The sequence below is a fragment of the Vulpes lagopus genome, chromosome 23, assembly GCF_018345385.1.
Source record: "Vulpes lagopus strain Blue_001 chromosome 23, ASM1834538v1, whole genome shotgun sequence".
In the NCBI taxonomy this organism is placed as follows: Eukaryota; Metazoa; Chordata; class Mammalia; order Carnivora; family Canidae; genus Vulpes; species Vulpes lagopus.
Genome location: NC_054846.1, coordinates 41,357,210 through 41,382,574, shown reverse-complemented (window position 1 = coordinate 41,382,574; position 25,365 = coordinate 41,357,210). Strand labels below are relative to the sequence as shown.

The window sequence follows — 25,365 nt, the reverse complement described above, 5'->3', positions numbered from 1 at the left end:
AAGACATCATTCTTTTGTCTGTGATACATGTTATTTTCTTCTGGCATTTCTCAGGATCCTTTTTCTTTATCTTTTCTTTAAGGCAGTTTGTCAATGATATGGCTAGTGTACTTTTTGTTGCATTTGCTTTGCTAAGGGCTCATTTAACTTTTTGTATTGGTAAACTAATATTTTCCTGAAGTTTGAGAAATTTTTGGTCATTATTTTTTCAAATATTTTTCTTTCCTCTTCTATCCTATTTTGACACTCCAATTATAATCTCTTGATATTATCCTTTCAATTTCTGAGGCTTTATTAAATTGTTTCACTTTTTTTCCTATGTTCATCAGATTGGAGTTCTGTTGATGTTTTACCAAGTTTATTGACTGTCTTCTGCCATTTTTACACTGTGTTGTATAAATCCAGTGAATTTTTCATTTCAGATGTATCTTTAAGTTCTAGAATTTTTGTTTAGTTCTGTATTTAATTATCTCAATTTCTCTGCTGAAATTCCCTATTTGGTTTCTAATTATGATGGTGTTTTCTGTTAAGTCAAATTTAAAATATTTATATAGGGATCCCTGGGTGGCTCAACGGTTTGGCGCCTGCCTTTGGCCCGGGGTGCGATCCTGGAGTCCCGGGATCGAGTCCCACATCGGGCTCCCTGCATGGAGCCTGCTTCTCTCTCTGCCTCTCTCTCTCTCTCTCTCTCTCTCTCTCTCTGTGTGTGTGTTTATCATAAATAAATAAATAAATAAATAAATAAATAAATAAATAAATAAATCTATCTTTAAATAATAAAATATTTATATAGTTTGAAATTCCCTTTCTTCTAATTCGTCCACCTGAATTATTCTGTGATCTCTTTCTATTGAGCACTTTTTCCTCCTGAGTGTGAGTCACATTTTCCCATCAGTAGTAATTTTCCTACTTGCCCAGTAATTTTTAAACTTATACTGGACATCATTGGTGATGTATTGCAGAAACTCTGGATTTTGCTATCTTGCTCTGAAGAGTGTTTGGTTTGTCTTCTAACAGACTATTAAATTACTGAGTGGTAATTTTGTGAATGTGTGGTTTTGATTTCTCCATTATTTACAGAAGAAATCCTTAATGTGGAGATGTGGAGTAAAGTCAAATGTATGGCCATTTAGGATTTTAATACAAGGCCTGTGCCACCTACCAATCCCTTAATTTAGTGGAATTGAAACTCCAAATTCTGTCTCCTTTGCACTGGGAAGCAACAAAAATTTCTACTCAGTTTTGCATCTGTATCTTTCCACTGTGTTCCTCAGTGTGTCCTTCATACATGTACAATTAAGAGATTAGCCAAGGATTGTAGACCCAGAATTTAGGTCTAACCCCTCTTTGGCTCCCTCCTTCTCCAGCTACATTGGCAATCTCATATGCCATTCCATAATACCTCAAGCCAAAAGCTGATTGTATGTTTCTTTGTTTCCTACAGGATGTGTAGTTGTTATCTGCAGGAGAATTAGTCTGATAAAAAACTATTGCTATACCATCAGAACAGATCCTCAACCTTACTACTTTTGGGCATTGGAATATTTTGATATGAATTTTCAGCTGCTTCTGCAAAATTATTTTTTGCATGATTTTGACACCTCCAGTCATACTAAACACTTTTATATAAAATAGCCTTACTGAATTTTTTGTGATAGGCACACAGAAAGGTGGTTTATGCTGCTATAACATACATGACTCTAAAATAAACATTATATATTTTCATTCTTAAAAATATTTTGGCAATCGGGATTTTTCTATTGGTTACTTTATTTTACAGAGTCCCTAATCTCACCCCATCCTTTCATCCTTTCTCCTTTATTGATTGTTTCTCTTTCCATCTCTCCTTTTGTTTTCTCTCTCTCCCTCTGTGTGTGTGTGTGTGTGTGTGTGTGTGTGCACATCCACATGTGTGTGTTACAGAATCCTGGAAAACTCCAAATTCTTCTCTTTCTTTTATAGAGCTTTCCCCAAACTTTAGAACTAGGACCCCTTTTATATATTTTAATCTATCAAGGTTTTCTGTACAGCTACAATCTTAGAAAACAGGAATGGTTTCAGGTAGCATTGCATTACAATCAGCATTGGTGACACTTTTTCATCAATCAACATTTGGTAGAGCATTGGCGATGTTTTCTTCTTGAAATCTGTGCACGCATCCATTCATTCATTTGTTGACTTATTCCTTTATTTGTTAAACAAATATTTCTCAAGTATCAATATATGCCAGACATTATTGGCTGAGTTTTTTTATTATTTATTTTTCCCATTCTGCTTCACTGCCCATTAACTACTAACTTGACAGAGGCTAAGTTTTTCATCATCTACTGTTGTGATACTATATATACAAATACTCCCCTTAAATGTTAATTCACTCTTATGATTTCCAAGCTTATATATGTTTATTTATCCCAAATTGGCTTTTCTTGACCTCTTAGGCTAACCAAATATTCTCCTCCTACGATATCTCTATTCATGTTAACAAGATATGAAACTGATATGTCATTTAGTCATATCCATTCTCAAGCAAATCCCCACAAACCAATATATCTTTCTCATTTCTTCATTAGTGTCTATGATTCAATTTCATCTCCAGGTGTTATAGGGTTGTACTTAATAAACAACTAACTCTGCTATGTAATTACTACCCTAAGAACTACTTCTGATAAACGATTTCAAATCAAAGTTGTCACTTTTGATGGACATTTTTGTGAGATGGCTTGGTATATAGAGATGTCAAACTACTGACTTTATAAAACAAATCAACTCATTTTCCCTCCAAACAGAAAATATATAGCCCATTTTCTTTGCAGCGTTCTCCAAAAATAAAACAAAAGTTTTAGTGAGATATTTTTATAAATAAGTTATGTATTCATCAATACTTGATTTAAGCACTAATATTATTATATTATAGACACTTTAAAAATGTTTAGGAAATTTTGTCCTGCATATAGGTACTTTCCCAATTCTCTTTCATTCAAGTGGAATATTTAAGATGACTTTATCTGGCGCAACAATAAAAGAGTGTGTCAACCCAAATTCCCAGTTTCATGCTACCACCTAAAATCATTTTTATATAGCATATTTTGATAAATTCTAGCCCAGTTACTCCAAAATTTATCTCTATATTAAACTAGACTGCTAGAGGGAAGAATGTCTGAACTGAATAATTAGAATCTCTGAAGAAATAGTTTTGCAAAAACATGTTTGATAGTTATTCTGTTCACTCACATTGAGAGACATTGTAAGAAAGAGCCAAGTTAAAGATACTTAGCATTTACTATGTAAGGATGTTGTTGAGGATATTGTTCATTAAATTACATGACAACCTGTTTATTTGATTTTTTTTTTTTTTTGCGAGAGAAACACATCTTTCATCTCAGAACCAGAGATAATTGCATCTTCTTGTTTATTTGTCTTTATTTACAATCACAAAAGATTTAAACTCTTGAGTTTTTCCTTTGTATTATTTTCTGTAACATAGAGCTGAGTCATAGCCTACCTCTAGGAAGTATACAGTGTACATTATATTTCTGGGTTCATTCCATATTTTACTCCTATATCCTTTCTGCCCAGTAAATAAGCACATTCTGCTGACATTCTTTGCCTTTTTACAAAACTCTATTTCCTAATTATTCTTGTTATTTTAATCTGCATTGCACTGCATATATACAACATCTAACCAGTTTCTATCAAATTCTACTTTTCCTAATAACTAGCTACATGGAGGCTCAAGCTTTTCTTTAAGTTTATACTTTACCAGTTAATCTCTGTTGATTGTTCTCTATTGCCTAATAGAGTTTACGTAATCACCTAAACTCACCTCTTAAACTTTCAGTACCTTTCAATAATACACTTGATGGCCTCCTCTTTTTTTCTTATTACTTCATTAAACCTTCTTTTCTCCAGTCTAGTATACTTTCCAGATCTTGACAATTTGTAGTTAGTTATATCTCTCTCATACTTAATGTACTTAAACATCTTTTCTTCCACGTATCTACTGATTCCTAATTGTTCCTTCAAATTATAGCCCCCAGATATTCTCTTTCCTTGAAACATTTCCTTAAGCATCACCTATTTGTGGTGGTTTCTATTGGCTTAATTACTTTTCAGATATATATGAAAAGCAGCTTATTCCGCAAGACTTATAATGACTTGCCTACACTGTTCAATGTGAATGATCAGTAAATGTTATTAATTAAATTCAAATTAGTGCAAAATTGATATCTGCTATGCTGAAATTGTTTTTTTGCGCTCAACTTTGTAGGAATTTCTATTTTTATATTGATTCGTATTATGTTAGTATTGATAAACTGTGATTTTTATTTGTATATGCTGAGATCATATATTAGTACCTTGTGTTTCTAAAAGGATTGTAGATTATTTAAAACTAGTAGAGGCAAAATATTCTTAATAAACTTGGAAACATTATGTTGGTACTTTTTAAAGGTTCATATATATAAATTATAAATATAAATGTCCAGGCATCTGTTTTGTTTGAAAGAAAGTACATTTGTGGTTGAAGATAAAAATATATAGTCATAAAGAAAGAGTTAAAGAAATTTGGTCTTCCATGTTAGTATGCTTAATCAGGTCAGTGAGAAGTTAATACAAACCACCGTAAGAATTCTATCATGGGATGTTGGCAACTTCTAATAATTGATATTCGAAGTTCAGAGAATAATTACACTTCATACACACTTTCATCTTCTATGTGGAACCTACTAAATAGTCACTAAAAACTGACAAGCATTTAAACCTAAAACAAATTTCACTTATATAGTTCTACAGGCTTGCATTTCAACTATGATGAAAGTATTTTACAGATAAGAATAATTTACGAATAAAAATGTAATTTACGGAATACCTTGCCAGTGAATGTTGATCGCTTCATCACAGTTCAGTCATGTTTAGAAAATCTAAGCAAGCTGTGTGATTACTCCAGGAAGCATGGAATGATGTGTTCAAATTAGTACCATCTGTGGATAGAAAAAAATTGAGGTTTTTAGTCATTCTTAAAGAATGGAAATCTGATTCTCCATGCTAAAATGAGTGTAATCCTTTTTGTATCTGTAATTCAATAGGGCAGTTGCTTTGAAATAGTCTAGTTCAACACACAGTTCATCAAAAGAGAAGATACTGCATATAAATGCTGGTCTTTTCTGAATGCCACTGAGGTATCTTTGTTTTAAAAAATTGTGTATGAGTTATGCTAATATATTTGGCTTCAGATTAGATTTATTTCTGGTTTATCTTTCTAAATACATTGGATTGGAAAATGTGGACAAAATTTTGTGCCACTTAAAAACCAAAGGACTGTTTCAATGAACCATAATTTATTCATATAGTCAATACTTATTGTGTGCCCATATGTGCCAGACACTGTGTATCTGTGCAGGGTCCATCATTATTCCTGTCACATGGAAGGCAACTCAATTGCTGATACTCTTCCTTTAGTCAGGCTACAAATAATTCTTCTGTTTCTTTGTCAGGTTAAAGTACTATCCTTTTAGACTTTTTTTTCCTGCAGTACTTATTTGGAAAACACAAGAGCCTGTGGACCAGTATTGATCTGCTGAAAATTTTTATAGGTAGCAAGTTTTGCCATTAAAGTCTTCATTCCTAAAATATTAACACTGGAGTGGGGAAAAAGTTGGTCATGGAACAACCACGGGCAATTTGTCATCCTTTCTGCTGAATTGGAAAAAGGGTCGTTTCTTCTGCCTTCTTCCAGTTCATTGGATAACTAACGCATCCCATTTTCTTCCCACTTTTAGTTGCTTAGTAAACCCTCAGTTGAAGTTGAAACATGAAGTGGTGTTTGTTGGTGGACTCAAAAGAGGGAAATGTCTGGATCATACTTCCTGGCTCCCACTGGGAAAGAGCAGAGTCTATCGTTTTAATGCAAATGAAAAGTCTGTATTAAACTTTTCAAATATCCCCACTGCACTTTATATCCTCACTGTGCTAAAAATCTTGAATCTAGTCCAGAAGGCTCAACATTATCTGATTCTAGCCTACACCTCCAGATTTCTATCTTCCTATCCATCCCTTGTGGATGCTGCTATGTCCCTTAAGTGTTTCTAATGTGCCGTACTCTCTTCCCCTCAGAATCTTAACACATCTTCATGGTTTTCATCTGGGAAGCTAATCTTATCAGTTCTCTGATTGATTAAATTAAAGCCTTTCTTGACCATCTATCTAAATGAAATCTTAGTTCCTAGAGATGTCTTAGACTGTTTATCTTGTTGGCTTCTTCCAAGCCAACAATGGGTAAATTCTTGTACATCAAATCTGTTTCTTACTTAAAATATGTTGTTTCTTCTTTTGTAATGAGCCAAAGAAAACTCTGTTTTTAAAGGACTCAATCAGGTCCTCTGGATAATCTTGCCCTATTTTATTTATTATTTATTTTTTAAAAGTCTTTATTTCAATTTCAATTAACATACCGTACAACATTAGTTTCAGGTGTACAATATAGTGATTCAGCACTTCCATACAACAACTGGTACTCATTACAAGTGCATTCCTTAATTGATTTGGTTTCTTAATTACAGATGAAAATTTTTTCATATCTGCACCTATATCAGGGCTTGGTTGAAAAACTGGATGAAGATGAGTATACAGGGGCCAGGAATCTTGGGGGACACGTACCTACATAAAGGTTAGACCCCAGGGCGCGATCCTGGAGACCCGGGATCGAATCCCACGTCGGGCTCCCGGTGCATGGAGCCTGCTTCTCCCTCTGCCTGTGTCTCTGCCTCTCTCTCTCTCTCTCTCTCTCTGTGTGACTATCATAAAATAAAATTTAAAAAAAAAGAAATTATTAAAAAAAAAGACAAATTGACCAAGATCATCTCTAAACTTCCTTCAAATTATGTTTCTGTCATCTTCTGATTCATTTGCCAGTTCCATGAATTTAACTACAAAAATAAGTCTAAAATGTATTTCTTACTGCTACCATCATATTTCTTTTTTTTCTGAGCATACCTAGTAGTCTATAAATTTGTCTCTTTTCCTGTAGTGTAATTACCAGACTAGGCCTGATAAAATGTACTTCTGGACATCTCATCTCGACACCAAAATAGCTTGCCATTGTCTGACAAACTGTAAGTTCCCCTAACACAGTATATCCTCAGGTTATTGTGTAGCCTTTCTCTTTGTAATTGCCAATATGGCCTATAAATCATAATTGAACTTGACTAGATCACATTACCCTCTCTCTAAATCTCTGCCTTAACAGTCATTAAATCCTATCTCACATGCCACCTTTTCTCTTAAGACTATTCCTGAACCCCAAGATCATTCATGTCTTTGATTTGGGTTAGATTATTTTGAATATTTGTCTTATCTTTAGGTGGTCTGAGTTCAGACTTAGTGGCCGAGAGACTTGAATAAATTCTAGAAATTCTACTTTTTATCAAAATTCTATTTTTTAATCAATTCTAAAACTGATTCCTCTATAAGGTAAATTTTCCTTTAAAAAACTTTTTCTCTAATTGCTTTTCTGCATAACTAAAACTAGAAGAGAAGGTATGTTGTAGGCAGCGTATCAGGTATTCAGTTTGTAATCTACTTTAAAGGTTAATGTTCAATTAAATACGCTAAGATTTGATGATAAGTGTTAGTAATGGAAAATAGAGTAATTGAATCTGATCATATGACTTTCAGTTATCTGCTTCTTGTTTTCCATTGCATTAGACTTTTTCTTTTCTTCCAGATTTAGGCAAATATATGTGCAATGTCTATAGATAATTTAGTAAAAATTTAAGAGGAAATTTAAATTTTTAACTAAAGTCTAGATGTTTTTACAGGACTCCAGACTCATGTATCGATCTATCTGACATCTCTTTCTGGATATCTGGTAGGCATTTCAAAGTTAACATGCTCAAAATAAATTCTTACTCTCCCTCCCCAAAGCTTACTCCTTCCATATCATCTTGTTAATAATGACTTCATCCTTCTGTTTGCTCAATCCAAAATCTTTAGAGCTTTCCCTCTACTCTCTTTCCTTATACTCCACATGTCACACATCAGCAAAGCCTGCCAGCTCCCCTTTAAAATATGTTCAGTATCTGATGCTTCCTTTCATTTCTGCTGCTGTGATCCCCATCACGTCATCATGATCTGTTGTGTTGACATTGCAGCAGCCTACTAATTGCTCTCTGTTTATATCCTTATCTCCCTTCAATCTATAATCAGCACAGTAACAGGAATGATTCTATGAAAATATTTTAAAGCCTGTCATTCCTCTACTCGAATGTTGTGAGAGTGTCCTACAATGTCATATACAATTTAGCCTTCAATATTTCTTCTCAATTCTTGCTAGCCACACTGGCTTCCTTGTTATTCTTCAAATATATCGAGCACGGTTCCAGCTTAGGGCCTATAATTATGCATTTTCCCCTGCCAGGATGTTCTTTTTTCAAGTATTCCCAGAATTTGTTCCCCCACCTTCATCAGGAACTTCATGTCTTCTAATCAATGAGGCCTTCTCTGACTAGTTAGTTAAAAATTTCAATATCTTTGGATCATCTCTGTCTCTTTCTTCCATTCCTTATTTCTCTCCAAGACACTAATCATCATCCAAAATGCGATATACAATACTTACACTTTTATTGTAAATAAATATCCTGAATGTAAATTACACAAGGGCATGAACTCCTATTTGGCTTATTCATTGTTTACCCAGCAGATACAATAGCACTTAGCACAAATTAGGTGTTCATTAGATATTTATTGAATCTTGAATTAACATGGTATATTTAGGAATGAATGAGTTATCTAACTCATTTATTTTCTTATTTTTAAGTGTTATTATTACCATATCATTTTTATGAATTATGTAATTTTCATACAAGTCGTTATCATTCTATATCTTAGTCTTCTGAGCAAAAGCCCTTGCACACACACAGGGAAAGACATAGTTGAAAAAAGTGCTTATCTCACTTAGTTGATTGTTCTTTCATATTACTAACTGTAAGGTGCTTATATTATGTGTTCAATAAATGGTTATCATCTTGAATCCTTAACACCAGGCTCAGAGCCTCACACACGGCATGCAAATAGTAAACCAGTGGTTAATATGAAATCTAATAAATTACTCCAAGTAGGACCATGTGATTGTAGATGATATACAGATACCTTGGTGTGTGTATTATCAGTGTGCCAGATGATGTTCTAGAAAGTGTTTTGTCAAATTGATTGATTGATCACTTGGTTTTTTCAATTTAAAATATATGCAAGATAAAGATATTGTTTATTTAGAATTATTGTATAATCAACATTTACTATATATCAGATGTATTTGTGTCCATCTGAACATTTAAATGTAAGTATGTCTTTCTTGGGAACTGAATCTTAAAACTCAGACAATACCCAGGAAAGTACAGAAGATTAAATGAGCATATAACTTTCTTTTCTACTAGTGTTTATATATGAAGCCAAAGTAAGTTTACCTGAGATTCGGATGAGTGATTCTGGGAGCAAAATTGAGCATTAATCAAGTCACAGTTGTTTTGTCCTCTACCTTTTGAACTGGTGGCCTCCGAAGAATAATCTTAAGGTTCTGCCCATTAAATGTGGTGATACTAATCTAAGGGCAGTTGTAATAAAAAATTGCCACTGGGTGCATAATAAAGAAATATTTTTGAATCCATTTCTCCCTTCTGTTTAACAATTTTTGGTAATTCTAATTGTTTTCAATTTTTCTCCTTTATTTTTTAGTTCCCAGTGTTCCCACAAATATTACTTTTTCTAATGTTCAGGCCACTAGTGCAACATTAACATGGATGAGACCTGACACTATTTTTGGCTACTTCCAAAATTACAAGATAACCACTCAACTGCGGGCTCAGAAATGCCTAGAATGGGATTCTGAAGAATGTGTTGAATATCAAAAAATTCAATACCTTTATGAAGCTGACCTAACTGAAGAGACAGTGTATGGATTAAAGAAATTTAGATGGTACAGATTCCAAGTGGCTGCCAGCACCAATGCTGGCTATGGAGATGCTTCAAATTGGATATCTACACAAACCCTTCCTGGTCGTAAGTATTATCTTCTATATATGTTGACACGTTTGCATTTAAGAACAAGCCCTTTGAATGCTTTTCCACAGATCACTCAAAATATAAGTAATGATTGCTCTTGCAACTTTAGTTTTATATTTTAAAACTAACTAGATACCGTACTTGCTTAGACATCATTAATCGTAATTAGCTAAATAAATTTCTATTGCTTATCCTGAACACTATCTACATGGAATTGTAGTGGTTTCCATGAAAAGGAAATACATATATTTATTTATTCATGAATATAAATGTATTTATATTTATGAATATAAATATATATACTGATATCTATTAAATTGATGATTTTTACATAATATAATTTTGTGTAAAATCACTGAACATGAAAATTACTAAATTAGTGTATTAACCAATGCACGTAATAACATTTGTTTTTAATTCAATTGAATCCCAGTGGGAAATTCAATTTCAGATATTATTAGTTAAGACTTTTCTCAGACTTTCAGAGTTGACCAAGGACTTAGAGTCTTCCCTTGCAATAAAGCATTATGGGCCTCTCTTATAGGCTGTATTATATATATAGCCTATATATATATATATATATATATATATATATATATATACACATATAAAATTATTATTATATATTATTAGGCTATACTGATTGCCACTGAGCACTCTTTGTTCATGCCTACATTTTCCCTTAATATCTGCTCTGATGCTCTGATGCTTTTAGGCCAGACTTTACAGCCTTTTCAGTGACTTTAGGCACACACACATACACACACATGCACATACACACACGCACACATGCACACGACACAGCTGAGATAGATCTCCTGGCAAACAGCTTTTCAGCTTGTGCTTTATATCCATATAAAATTCTGAGGCAAAGAAATACCAAGGGCTCAACTCCTAGCTTGAGATGTGAAGAAGGAAAAAAACACAGAGAAGAAATAAAAAATAGTTTCTGATCATTATTTTGCCATCTGCCCATCTTTCTGGACTTTTGTATTCAAGAAAGAGCTCTTTAAATACTTTTCCATAGATATCATTCAAAGTATGGGTAAAAATGCTATTGTAACTTTCGTTTTATAATTTAAAACTAACTGGTTACACTACTTGGTTAGATAACAGGATTAACCATGAGTAGGTAAATTTCTGTTATTTATTCTGAACACTATCTACATAGAAGTGTAATGGTTTCCATGAAAAACAAATAAATTTCAAATCAAGTCCTACAAGCCAGAGCTCTGAGGAATGTCTGCACTGCGTGAAATGCCATTTCCACCCCAAGCCATCCTGAGCAAATTTCAAGTTGGCCTGGTTACCCAGCTCAGTACCATCCCATGTAAACCATCCAAAGAGGGACCTTATGTTACCATTCGTTTATCTTAATCAAGATTATTACTAGATAATTCCTTTCAGATTCAAATCACATTTTCCTAAAATATTTTGGTATCTATAAGTAGAGTAAACACACAGATTTTCAGTGATAAAAAGGTGCTGTTGTAGGCCTTTGTAGATAGAGAAATAAATGTAGTTCTAAAGGCTTTATATTTTACATCACAAACTATATTCCCAGGAGTACCTAGTGTAATTTTTATGTAGTAAATTTCCAACCAATATTTGTTCATGCAACTCAACATTTGAGATAGAATCCAAACAACTCAGCTTTCAACACATTATCACCTCTCCTCCTTGTAGCACTTTGACTCTTAGTTTCTGTAATCTCTGCACTTCTTGTTTTTCTCTTATCTCCCTGATAGCTCTTTCTCGGTTTCCTTTTCTCATTCCTTTTTTAAATGTAAGTATTGAAGTGCCCAGATATCTATATTGTACATTTTCTATATGAACACACAGCCCATAGGAGATCTTACCTTGAAGTGACCTTATCCTGCCCTATGACTTTAAAGTCTGCTGATACAGTGATTATTATCAAATATTTGTTTCTAGTTCTGATTCCTCCCTAGAACCTCCCTAGATTCCTATATTTGCCTGATCAACTGATATCATTTGACATGTGTATCCCATATATCTTTCAAAATTTAATGTGGTCTAAACACCAAACCTCTCATCCTCCAATCTACTCTATCTCAGTAAAGTGCACCACTATTCATCTGGTTACAGAAAATGAAAATCTAGGCCATGTTCTTTTCCTCCTCAATTCTTGCCAATGATTTATTTCAACTGTGCCATCTAAACATGTCCCTCCATTTGCACTGCAATTGTACTAATCCTATCCTTCATTACTATTACCACTGCATTAACCTAACTGACCTTCTGAGCTTCCCGGGCTGATCTTTCTAAAACTGAATCAGATGATGTCACTTCCTTGTTTAAAGCCATCTGATGAATTTCCATTGCTTTAGAATAAAATTCAAATTTCTTAATATGATTAACAAAGTCCTGCATGACCTGGCCCTTACCTAACACTCCTAACCTCATCCGTAACTACTTTCCCACTTATAATTACTCACTCTCACAGCGGACACTTTTTTCTGTTGCTTGAACACACTAAACTCCCAGGCCTTGGGCCTTCCACACACTGTTCCTTTTGACTGGAATGTTCTTTCACTTCCATCTCTGTATAAACAGCTTTTTATATAATGTGTATGCCTACTTAAATGATTCCTGCTCAGAATGGATTTCCCTGACCACCCAATTTAAAATAGCTTTGCCATCTTTTTCTAGAAAATCATGCTATCTTAATGAGCATTTACAATTATGTAATAGCTTTTCATTTTTATTTTCTTGTTTTTAGAATCTGTCTTAACTATTGCTATTTCTCATTGCCTAGAGAATGCTGCCTGTTAAGAGTAGGTACTCTATAAATATTTCCTAAATGAGTAAAACTTGAATAGTAAGCTAAAATGGGGAGGGGAGAATGAACTGTTTTCCAGTTCAGGCGATACTGAGGATGATGGTTCCATAACACAGAAAAGCAAAAAAAAAAAAAAAAGAAAACTCAAATTTGGATTGGGTTTAGTCGATAAGTATGGTTATTTTAAACCTATTGGTTTTGAGAAGAAATAACTATTCTAATCCAATTAACTAGAAAAGAGAAAGAAATACATGCTCGGAAATATGAATGTAGGAAAAGCTAGGGATTTTAATTTAGTTCCATCAGCCTGGAAAATCACAAGTGAAGATTTGACTAAAAAATTGGACACTGATGGGGTGGTTAAGCGTCTACCTTCCACTCAGGTCATGATCTCAGGGTCCTGGGATGGAGTCTGCTCCTCCTGCTGCCTTTCCCTGCACTGTGCATTCTCTCTCTCTCTCTCTCTCTCTCAAATAAAAAAATAAAATCTTTTAAAAAAATGGGACACTGACTGAATGGATAAACTTTAGAGTCCTGGGGCAACTGGAAGTTAACCGAAGAGGTACTATAATGAATGAAGCAGGCTGATGTAATGCAATTGGGAATGGTGGAAACTGTGACAAATTAACAGAGATCCTGCTGTCTAAAGGCTTATTACTGTCCTATAGACAAGAGGACAGTTTTTAGAGAAATAGGAAATTTAGATTTTTTTATGTGAAAACACTGTTTCTTACTTATGACAATCTTTTTTAAATTTAAAATCATTTAGTAGTTCAAAATAAACATATCAGGAGCCCAGACCTGGCCTGTGGATGGGTACTTTGTAGCCTTTAGTTAAAATAGACCTTCTACTGCACAGACCATCCGAGCCAGCAAGTGAGCCAGCAAGTGGGTTTTTTGAATGCATCATCTCTTTGAGCACTCTAGATATAATGATCAATGTTCAATTAGCATAAAATGACAACATGATTAATTCAGAATCTGCTAAATGAAACTGCAAAGTTGAGTTTTTAAAGAATCTCACATTCTTAAATTAAAATTTAGGAATTTTTCCATTTGAGTGTCATTGCTTCCAACCTAGTCTCCCTTCGTTCTTACCCCCTTTTTAGGTGTGTGATCAACTCACTAGAATTTGGTTACTTTCAATTTCCTACTATTCCATTTTGCTCATTTTGGTCTAAAGGAAATATGATAAAGTATTACAAACTTTTCACAATCAGTGTGGGGTTTTTTTGAGCATTATTTTCCTAGTTTTACCAGTATGTCTCCCATTGTCATTGGTGGTTGGTTGGTTGGTTAGTTCTTGGTGTGATGGAGAAAGTAATCTTGGCTTCTCTTCACCCCAGTTTCCAGGTCTTGACTAATCCACAGAGCACCTCTCTACAAAGCACTAGTTTGTCTTTTATCTGGTACTTTCTTACTCTCTGAATCTAGTAATTCATTGCCACAATTTGAATTCACTATCAGACAATACTTGAGTACAGAAGATATTTATCAATATTTAAGTAGGTTGTCTAGACTACTTCTATTCCCTTTCTCTTTTTTCCCTCTGCTTGAGAGCTAATTTTCTACTCTGTTGTTTATCAGTAGGATAATAAAAGTTTTCCTATTTTAGTTCCAGAGAATATATGGAAAGTGCCTTTCTACCACTGTGATTAAGAGAGAAAAGTAAAAAAAGTTTATATATTTCAGAATTTGTGACAACATACATATGATTTTTCTTGGCATTTGCAAACTTACTAGCTTTTCACTTGAGTATTCTTTGGGGATAATAAATTGTGTAAGTTATGAGAATGAGTTGATTACCCCTTTTTAGTCTTAGGAATTGAGAGGACATATATACACACACACATTTATATCTGAATTTCATAATTGTACCAGTAAAGGAAAAATTGTATTTATTGTATTAAACCCAGGAGAGATAATCTGAAATTGCATTTGATATGGAAGAAGGAAAGGGGTACCTGGGTAGCTTGGTGAGTAAAGCATCTGCCTTTGGCTCATGTTGTGATTGCAGGGTTCTGATATTCAGCCCCATATCCCGGCATTGGGCTCCCTGCTCAGCAGAGAGTCTGCTTCTTCCTCTCCCTCTGCTTCCTTCCCTGGCTCATGCTCTTGCTTGCTCTCTCTGTCTCTCAAATAAATAAATAAATAAAATCTTTAAAGAAAGAAAGACACTATACACATTATTGCCAGATAATATATATGATGAACTAACTAACGTATGATATAAGAATAAAATAAATTAGGGGCACATAGGTGGCTCAGTAGGTTAAGCATCTGCCTTCAGCTCAGGTCATGATCCTGGGGTCCTGGGATTGAGCCCCATGTTGGGTTCCCTGCTCAGCAAGGAGTCTGCTTTTCCCTCTCCCTCTGCCCCTGCCCTTGTTCTCTCTCTTTCTTAAATAAATAAAAAAAAATATTTTTAAAAAGAATAAAATAAAGTAGCCAGGTAACAAAAAATCTTGAAGAACAGTAATGCTCTTAAGATAAAAAGTAAGTAATTATTAGGCATTTATTCTGAATATTAAAGTGAAAACTTTAATAACTTACTAAAGATATTTTGTAAACATAAAAAGTAATCCAGAAGAAAATTTTTTTTAATTTTTTTTATTTTTTTATTTTTATTTACTTATGATAGTCACAGAGAGAGAGAGAGAGAGGCAGAGACACAGGCGGAGGGAGAAGCAGGCTCCATGCACCGGGAGCCTGATATGGGATTCGATCCTGGGTCTCCAGGATCGCGCCCTGGGCCAAAGGCAGGCGCCAAACCGCTGCGCCACCCAGGGATCCCCCAGAAGAAAATTAATGTATTATCAGTCATAATTCAAAAAAGTGTTATGTTGTTTCACAATCTGATGTAAGAAGATAAATTCATGAAAATGATCAATTTCTCCCAAAGATAAGAAAGACTAAACAACACTAAACAACAATATAAATTAATACAACTCACTATTTCATATATGTACACTTCTAATGGCATCAAGTTGCACACAAGCACCTAGTAATAGACCCTCATATCAAAACCTGGAACTTCTTGAAAAGGAGCTAGAAATTGATGGCTAGTTTGATATGGACTTTTCAAAAATTTTAATTCAAAATTCAAAAATTAAATAACTCTAAAAAAACCACCCCATCATAAAATGTTCTGAAATGGCCAATAGAATAAGAAAATATATATTAATATCTCTCTATGAGCTCATGAAGAGCACTCAAATTGAAGATCTAGAAAGCAAAGTTAGAATGCACACTAAGAATTAAATTGGGTTATTTTCTGAATTTGAATCTACCACTGTAAACCAGAGGGAAGAAAGGAAACAATATTCAGCCAACTCAAGCTAACATTTCTTTCTCCACATACTCTGATCTAGATAATTGAAGCCAAATTGCTTTTCTCCTTAAGTCATCTGTATAATAGCCATAACTCTCTACTTCATGCTGAGTGTGTATAGATACAAACATAATCACAAAAATTACAAATGGCCGAAATATTTAACTGGAGACATTAAAGTCTTGCAGATTATTCTACTCATCTCTCTTTTTTTTTTCTGATTACCCTTATACTCAAAAGCCATTTGAGTTGTGCGTAGGGGAGGAATGTAGAATGGAAAGCTGTTAAATATCTCCATGGTGCGCAATAAGTACTTATAATGCTGAGGAAATGTACAACTTTAAAAGAGTGTGGGTGTGAAATTAGTATGGAATGAAATGGGACTCTCATAATGTGCATCTCCTATAGACCACCAGGACTGGAAGACAGCAAGAAAGGAGAATTCCTGGGGTAACACTTAGGTTGTGAAAACCACAGGATACCATACTCATGAGGAATTTTAACTACCCAAACATCTGTTAGGTTAAAAAAAAAAATTCAACAAAACATGCCTCATCAAAGAGGCTTCCAAGGAATGCAACTTTATGATCTAAAAAGAAGAAAAACTAAATAGAGGGCAAATGCGCCTTAACATTTTTAAAAATAGGAAATGGTTACTGAGTTACTATATAGTCAATTATTTTCCTTAATTTATCCTAAATGGTGTAATGCACTTACAATGTGATAAGCGCTATCATAACAAAGGTAGATATTATCCCTTCTATAAAGAAGCAATTATATAAAGATAAGAAGAAATGTTAGCCATAAATAAATAGGAAAATAAAATCCAAGACATAAAGAAGCCCATTTGGTAGCAATGCATTTTTAGAATGGCTCTAACCTGCTGCCACTAGAGGAAATGAATATAATTTATTTTAGGCACAATGGTTTTGTACTTCTGTGAAATTAGTTAGATGCTGTTGAAAGTCTTCTCAGTTAGTTGCCTGAGACTCCCAAATGTGTAGTCCAAGAGGACATGTCTCTTCTAGACCTGTAGATTGAAGTTGCTGACTACTTAGATTGCCACAGACACATCAGACCTCGTATTACCACTGCCCTTGCCCCACTGCACACCTTTCCTGCCTGTGTGTTCCCTGTTCCAGTACATCATACCATTGTTTGTTTAATTGTTCATGCCGGCCTCCTAGGAATCATTAATTCTTTCTAGTTGTCTTCCATTCTCCTCCCCCAAGTCCACACCTGAGTCCTATTGAATTTACCTTCTAAGCACTGTCTTGAATTTGTTTATTTTCCTCTATTCAGAGTCTCTAAATCCAGACTCTTAAAGTTAATTTTCTAGATTATTACAAAAGATATCTAAATGATCTTTCTGGTCTCATTTTCTCTACCCTTCTCTACCCTCTACCTGAACCCTCTACCTGAATACAACTATCTGACCGTGTTATTCCCCTGCTTAATAAAATCTTTGATTTAAGTTTTGTTTTCCTGTTGTGCAAAAATGATACTTCTTGGTAGCTCTATAAGGTAGGTCATCTGTGATTGATTTCACTTTATTTTCTCTTTTCTTTTCTTTTCTTTTCTTTTCTTTTTTCTTTTCTTTTCTTCTTTTTTTCTTTTCTTTCTCCAGCTTCCTTTTCTTTATATCTCACACCAGGCATTTCTTATGCAAATCCTTCTATGAGTTTCTCTTTCCACTCCCACTTGAAAGTTGTTTCCAAAGTACAGAACATTTTGCTTTGTAATTGTTTTTCATTCTCTTTTGTGGAATTCTGAGCTCCTTAAAAGTAGAGAGGACAGGGGGGCCTGGGTGGTATAGTTGGTTAAGCCTCTGACTCTTGGTTTCAGCACATATTGTGATCTCAGAGTCTTGAAATCAAGCCCCACATTGGGCTCCACACTCCACATGGAGACTGCTTGAGATTCTCTCTCTCTCTCTCTCTCTGCCCGTCTGACTCATGCACTCTTTCTCTCTCTAAAAAGATTAATTTAAAAAAACAGAGATGACTAGGTTATCATGTCTTATGTATGTTTCCATCCTCTTGCCTACTCAGTATCTAAGACTAAATGATTATGGCATTTGGACTTCAAAAGACATTTGACTTTATGTGAAAGTATTTCAATGCCAAAATTCTCCATTGCAAAAAATTCATCCTAATTCTTTACTTCATTTTTTTGTCTGTAATTTGTCTTTCAAATACTTACATGGTTATAACCAAAATTAAAATTCTCCCAGTTACTTTCCACGTTTAACATGTTCAGCTTCTTTATTTCACAAAATCAGTCTGTTTGTATTGCCTATATTATGTTTATGTTTCCTTTTCATTAGCGTAGGAAGTATGATTACTGCATGTAGGAAAGAACTATGCATGTAGTAAATTGAGAAATACTTCAAATAATAAAAGAAAATAATGTGTGCGTATTTCAGAAGCATTAATGGTATCTAAATGATTAACTGAAGGAATAAACTTAATAAATTTGTATAGCAAGATGGGATCATAGTAGATAGTTAGTCCATGAAGAAAACAAAAAAGAACAATGTCTAAATTTTCACTGCTAAATATGATTACAAAGAGAAGCTATTTGGATGAAATCATAATTTAAATAGCATAATAATAAGTATATAAAATTAAAGAATTTAATAGAGCACTCAACTATATATTTAACTCAGAAGAGCTTTTGCCAGGTTATTAAACAAGTTTTTAGAGCTTAAATAAAAATATTTTTAAATTTTGTTACATGAGCACATAGAACATATTTTTCAGCAAAACCACTAAAAATCAAATGATATTATAAAGATCATCAGTTATTTTTGTCATTAATACTATAGAAAGACTGGTTATCATAAGGAAAAAGTGAGAAAAATATCTTTCCCCTAAGTATAGATAACTGCATTTTATTTTTCAAATATTCAGATGAATTCTCTCACCTTCTCATCTCAGACTTCAGATCTCATGGTGAATTGAATTTATTTGGACTCCTGAGAATCTTTTTTTTTTTCTTGGTTCCAAAAGACAGGATGAAGTTAGGCTTAATTCTTTGTGATTTTCAGTCATTAATCTCAGTTCATGTCTGCCTCAATATTAGGCCCTGGGTCAACAAAAATTCAGCTCCATTTTCTTCTGGATTACTAAGGAAGTGGGGAAATGTCTGATTTGATTATGGGAAACTCCCAAATCTGAAAAGAGCATATGATTGCTATACCTGGTAGTTTAGGGCACTTATTGGTTGGACACAGTAACTGAATTGAGAGCCCTTGGCTGAGTCATTAGGAATAATGACAATAATAGCTAAACTTATCAACTGTTATGTGCTGCTTCTATTCTAAGAACTTTGCACACATTGATTCATTCATGAACGTCATTTATTTCTAGGGCAGAGTCTGTGCTCTTAGGACTTGGGCAAAGCCTCCTGGTGATATGAAAGTACCACAGAAAACAAACAAACAAAACAAAAAAAAGCCAGAGAGGTGCTAAGTAGAATTACAGAGAGAAGATACTCAGGTTAAATTACAATTTAGAGAAAATAACAGTAAGCATATAAAATCAAACTGTTTACTAAAGCGTCCAACTCAATATTTAGTGTCAAAAAAAAAACCTTTTGCCAAACCTTAATCAAGTTTCCCAGAATATAAATAAAAATATTTTGAAATCCCATTTGCATAAACAAATGCAATGTGTCTTTCAGCAAAAGCTCTACGAACCAAACAGTTAAAGGAAACGTTAAGGGTTATCACTATGTGGTATTATTAATGAGAACTAAAACAGACCTGGAGATATTAGACAAGCTCTTAATATATAATTAAACCATCTCCATTCCTAAACAGATTGGATGGGACTTCTCTTCAAACTACACTTTCATTTCTTTTCTCTTTACTGATCTATCTGATAGCTATTTTTACCCTGCATACAATGAATGGAAGGATGAAATAGGGACAATTATCTTGGCCCCAACAGTTTATTGTGGTGATAACCCTATCTGATATGGTGATGGCCTTATCTGTATTATTCCAGGTGGTTTCTTCACAAAACTTCTGTGTTCTTATAGAACACATGGCCTGTTATTACTGTGGGAACTTTGGGAATGAGAGGGAGTGACAGTAGGGAGAAACCTCTTCATGGTTTACCCAGTATTAAAAGAAATGGAAGGTAGGAGGAGACCAGTGTGTGGAGTATGTGTTGGCTGGATGCACATTTCCATGTTTATCACCACAAGCACCCAAGCCCACCTCCACTGCTTCAATAGCCCTCACAGAAGCAGTAATTTAATCCCTACTCAGTCTTCTGGTTTAGTTAAATCTGGGGTGTGACTTCAGAATTTGCTTTTCTAACAACTTCCCAGGGAGTATTAATGCTGCTTGTGTGGAGACCCATTTTGAGAACCACCACTGTAGAACGTTATTTTATAAACACGATGCTATTCTAGAAAAAGACGTATTAATCTGATCCTAAAAGCAATAGTACTAATATTAGAATATTTTTATTCTTACCTTGCATGGCTAGTGTTGGAAATGAGAGTTTTTTGTTTTTTTTTTTTCAAGTTAAACCAGACTGAACAATGACTCAGAAAATTACTCATTACACATCACAGAAAATGGTCATTCAGTGAGGTCTAATACTATGGGCATCCCTGAATCATACTCAGTACTCATCAGTCTGATTAGACAGATTCTTAGGCGTATGATGCCTTTGTGATGCCATCTTGCTGTCGGAAAATTAACTCTGAGACAAAATTAAGATCCTGTAGAATGGTAGGAAATATTTTATACACCAACCATAGCATACCATACTAGGCAGTGAGATCCCTGGGCTTTAGGGAAACATTCAATACCAGGGAAGGAGAGCTGATTAGTGTAGTATTGTAACCAGTAGGCTATGTCCTAGGATGCTCTTGGCCTGCATGCGTATCGTTAATCTAATTGCTGAACTTCTTCAGGTCTCTTGATGAGTTGAATTATTTAAAATGCAAGGAATCCACTCAAACCACCCAGTCAATTAGATTTACTCTAGTCCTGAGAGACATCTAAAACTGAAAGCTAATTCTTCCAGGTGTGCTGAATCAAAGCCAACTCACAGTCCTACGGGCTAATACTGCATAAGCTGAGAAAGAATGGAGTGCCTCATGTGGTGATGACAGTAGCTAGGAATGGGGTCGTCCATTCTACCAAATCCTGAAAACAAAATACCCTGAAGGATAGCCCCTTGAAATAAGCTTTAAGTTAAACTTATATCCAAATAGATACAGATATTTAAATCACATGTGTGCAGAGCTCAAGATTTTCTGTCTTGTGAGTTGTCACAACATTTATTTATGTTTATTCTTTTATGAAAGTCATGATAGCATGGCGCACTAAAAGACTATACAGTATTTTCTACATTTTTCATCATTAAATTAAATTCTCAGGGATCTGTAGAAGGCAAAGCTACTAATAAGTCTTTGAATGTGCTTATTCTGAACATATAGTATTAGACACACCAAAATATATGGTTCTTAATCAAACTGGCATAGACTTGGGGGCACTAAAACTTATATGTACAAGGCAAAATGATGGTCTATCCAGACTCACCTTTCAGCTAACACACTTAGCATGGGGACACAGATGGATGGGAAAGATGACCCTGACCCACATAAGACCCACATTCCTGTGCAAGGATAGAAGCATGATAATCAGGAAATGATGGTTGTTAGTTACAGAAAATGCATTATTGTGAAAACCAGGGGAAAAGTGCTTATGAGAGGAAGTGATTGGATTATGGGGAATGAGAGAATAAAGATAGATCATTCCTACTGAGTAAATTGCTGTGATTTATAAGAGAAAGGGTATAGTGATATCTTGGCCCATTACTGACTAGATTCATTTCACAAACAATCCTAAATCAGAATGTGACAGTTTATGGGGAGACAAACAAAGTCTCCCAAAGATGCTTATATGTTACTGGCATATTTTCATCTCCCCACACCTTTACTGCTTTAAGCTTCCTTGGTTTTGGTGGTTGGCATTTATAATTGTAATTTTGCATTCCTCCTTATGTGATTCTAATAGCAGGTTACTAAACATTGGAATAAAAGAGAAAAAAAATACCTATTTTATTATGTATTTTTGGAATTTTGATAATTTCCAAAAGAATACTACCTAAAAGAAACTTGAAGATATTATGTACTTAAAAGTATACTTTTTATTAAAATAACTAGATATTGTTTTATAATAGGTGAACATTTTAATGTTCTGTATATTTCTCTTAAATTATCTGTGAATTAAGTGATTGTCTTTAATTGCTTTATACAGATGAAATAATCAGCTATATGCATATACTATATTCCTAAAGCAGTTTAGTAATATATGTGTTTACCCTTATTTTTTTTAATTCAAATTAGGAGTTCTTATCTCATGATATGCTGATCCTTCAAGAATGCAGATTGATATATACATTCTAATAGAAATTTTCCACAAAGGATTCAACATAGGAAACACTTGTATTAAAAAAACAAAAACAAAACAAAAAACAAAAAACAAAAAAAAAAAAAACAGGCAATTTCATCAAATTTGCTGAAAATGCAAATGTTGCTTAAAGTGTTTTCCTTAAAAAAAAAATGTCTTTGGAAAAAGTTCAAGAAATGGCATTAAAGCACAGCTCAGTGAAGGGCTAAATACCCTGCCTTTTTTATAATGATTGATTAGTGTAAAGAACTGAAAATATTTAGTAGTCCAATTGATTAGTGTCATGAATGATCTTTAAATGTCATTTTTCTCTCAACTCTGCTTGGGGTAGCAGATGCTCCCTGATGAGGACTTGATTACTAGTATTTAAGGAATGATTGCAGGGTTGACATTTTCCTATGAAAGACAAGAATTGAAGTAAGGCTTCATACTGCTTTCTGAGCCAGGCTACTGACATACTTACGAGACTAGCCAAGGTTTCCTATAGGCAATCGTTTTGGATTTGCCCTCACTGGAGACCTGAAAGATTCAAACTGCAGAGCAGAGGAAATTAATTAATTAATTTGGAAATATTTCCAAAGACAGGCTATTATCAACATAATCCCAGAAAAATCTCATCAACTTTCTTAGTCACAGAAAATTCTCAGTAAACTGTGATATCTCGGCAACAATAATGTACTGTCTTGCCTGCCTCCTAGAGTTAAATTAATTCTAATTAATTAAAAGTTTGGTTTAAAGGTTAGTCCCAACAGCCATTGAATTGATATATTTTATAGAGGTAAATGAATTAGATCCTGGAGATAGTATTTCCTCTTTTTCTCTAATTAAGTTTGACCCATCTTTCTAATATGAGTTAGATATCAAGTGTCAAAATCTATAGAGGCCCCTTTAGTCCATGAAAATATATTATGGCATTCATTGTCTTTTTACCCATGATAACATTTCTTACAAAGACCCTGATACTGGCGTTAAAGGCCCTATACAAACTGGCTCCCATTTCTTCTACTCATTCTGACCTGGCTTTGGCCTCACTGGAATCCTGGTTAGTCCTCAAATAGACCAGTCAAAATCCTGCCTCAGGGCCTTTGCATTAGCCATAGTTTTGTCTGTGACACTGTTCCTTCAAACATTCCCATGCTCCTTTACCTCCTTCAAATCTTTGTTTTAAGGTCACCTGATTATAGCAGCATGCCCTGAATACCATATTTAAAATAGTAATTCGCATCAGCACCCCCATTCTTACTATCCTGCTTCATTTTTTTCATGATACATATCACTTTCTAACATATTATATAATTTACTTACATATTAGTATTAACTTATCTAAATTCTTATATATTCTTTGTCTACCTCCACTAAAATAGAGGTTCTATGATCTTTAACTCTTAAATTTTCTTCTCCATCACCAGCACTCCAAAAATGCCCACCATATAACAGGTATTCAATAAGTAGTTATTGAGTGAAGAGCAGTTACATTCTAGAAACTATAAGGATAGGTCTAAACTATGTCCATTGCTTTTATAGTCTTTGTGTCTTCTCAGTGTCTGACACACAGAAGGTGCTCGATCAATATTTGCTGGTCAGATGAACATATAGATTTCATCAAAAATCCAACAGAACATTTGAGTGTGACTAAAGAGAAAGGGAGCCTCAAATAGTTTCTTGAATTTAAAATACTTTAAATTTGTGGCCTGTCAGAAAATTGTTCCTTTCTATAATGGTTCTTACCAGGCTCAAAGGGAGGTTTTGCAAAAAGATTAATAAATGTTAAATGACAAAAATACTATTAATTAATCAGCAAATGTCTTAATTAATTTGTACTTAACTTCTAGGCCATCCCCATTTATAGAGTCAAAGGCAGCAGAAGACAGGCCATTAAAACCTACAAACCATCTTCTATTTTGCAAAGCAGATTTCTCCATGAGGAAAGTATGCAGTAATGATCAGGAATGGTGTACCTGGTCCTGAGGCCTATCCACTCCTCGCTTCACATTCTGAATAGAGAGATTCAGAGATGATATTTGTTATTTTGCTACTTGTTAAGGCAGGCATAACATTTCTAAGGAATATCCAGTTGGAAAGAAAAGAGGGTTGTCACTATTAAATATGAAGTGCACTATTCTGTTAGGGCATCCAAAAGCAATTAATTATGCTAGTGGCAGGAGACCTCTTGTAGCTCTCATTTGTTATATGTAATTATCTAAATGAATTATGCTACAATTTGAGACACCTTTCATAAATCTAGAATCATAAAATTAGAAGTAATAAAGACTGAAGATCTTAGGATATGCAGGTGTGTTTGCCGGGATTCCATGATCTCTCTACATTAGTTACCAGAAATATCATGTACCCAATTCTGTCATCATTATTAGCACTTCTCAGATGATCAGACCTCTGAATCCTGAAGAATCTGCTCTTCAGTCTCTCCTGGATACCTCCTTGGGCCATATGGACTAGATCTCAATGTTCAGAGTATTGCACAAGGGTCAGGAAAGGTTTGCATAGGAAAGACATGTTATAGGTTTTGTACCTCAAAGGCATTTCCCACAGAAACTTCCTTATACATGATTGCTAGATTCCTCTATTGTTACATCTGAATATTGCTTTAAAATATTTTTAATGCTACTATTAAATATATATTTTTATGGCCGAATTGGGTACCTATATTCCACACATAGTATCTCTCTTGGAAACATTTTCTAAGTGCCAATAACACGCTCATAGTTAAAAAATTGTCACTAT

At 34.2% G+C, this 25,365-nt stretch overlaps 1 protein-coding gene and 1 long non-coding RNA gene across 8 annotated transcripts in view; one reads left to right on the top strand and one right to left on the bottom strand.

The window, feature by feature from the left end:
- The window catches only part of LOC121481155, a 179,947-nt gene that overhangs the window by 59,576 nt on the left and 95,006 nt on the right, over positions 1 to 25,365 (bottom strand). For all 4 annotated transcript variants that reach the window (XR_005985200.1, XR_005985198.1, XR_005985199.1 and 1 more), the window contains exon 3: positions 4,868 to 4,979. This is a non-coding gene — a long non-coding RNA (uncharacterized LOC121481155). The remainder of the gene's footprint in view (positions 1 to 4,867; positions 4,980 to 25,365) is intronic.
- PTPRQ (protein tyrosine phosphatase receptor type Q) overlaps positions 1 to 25,365 on the top strand; it is a 200,357-nt gene that overhangs the window by 103,652 nt on the left and 71,340 nt on the right. For all 4 annotated transcript variants that reach the window (XM_041738237.1, XM_041738236.1, XM_041738238.1 and 1 more), the window contains one exon: positions 9,727 to 10,050. In XM_041738237.1, coding sequence (XP_041594171.1) covers positions 9,727 to 10,050 — 324 coding nt within the window. The remainder of the gene's footprint in view (positions 1 to 9,726; positions 10,051 to 25,365) is intronic.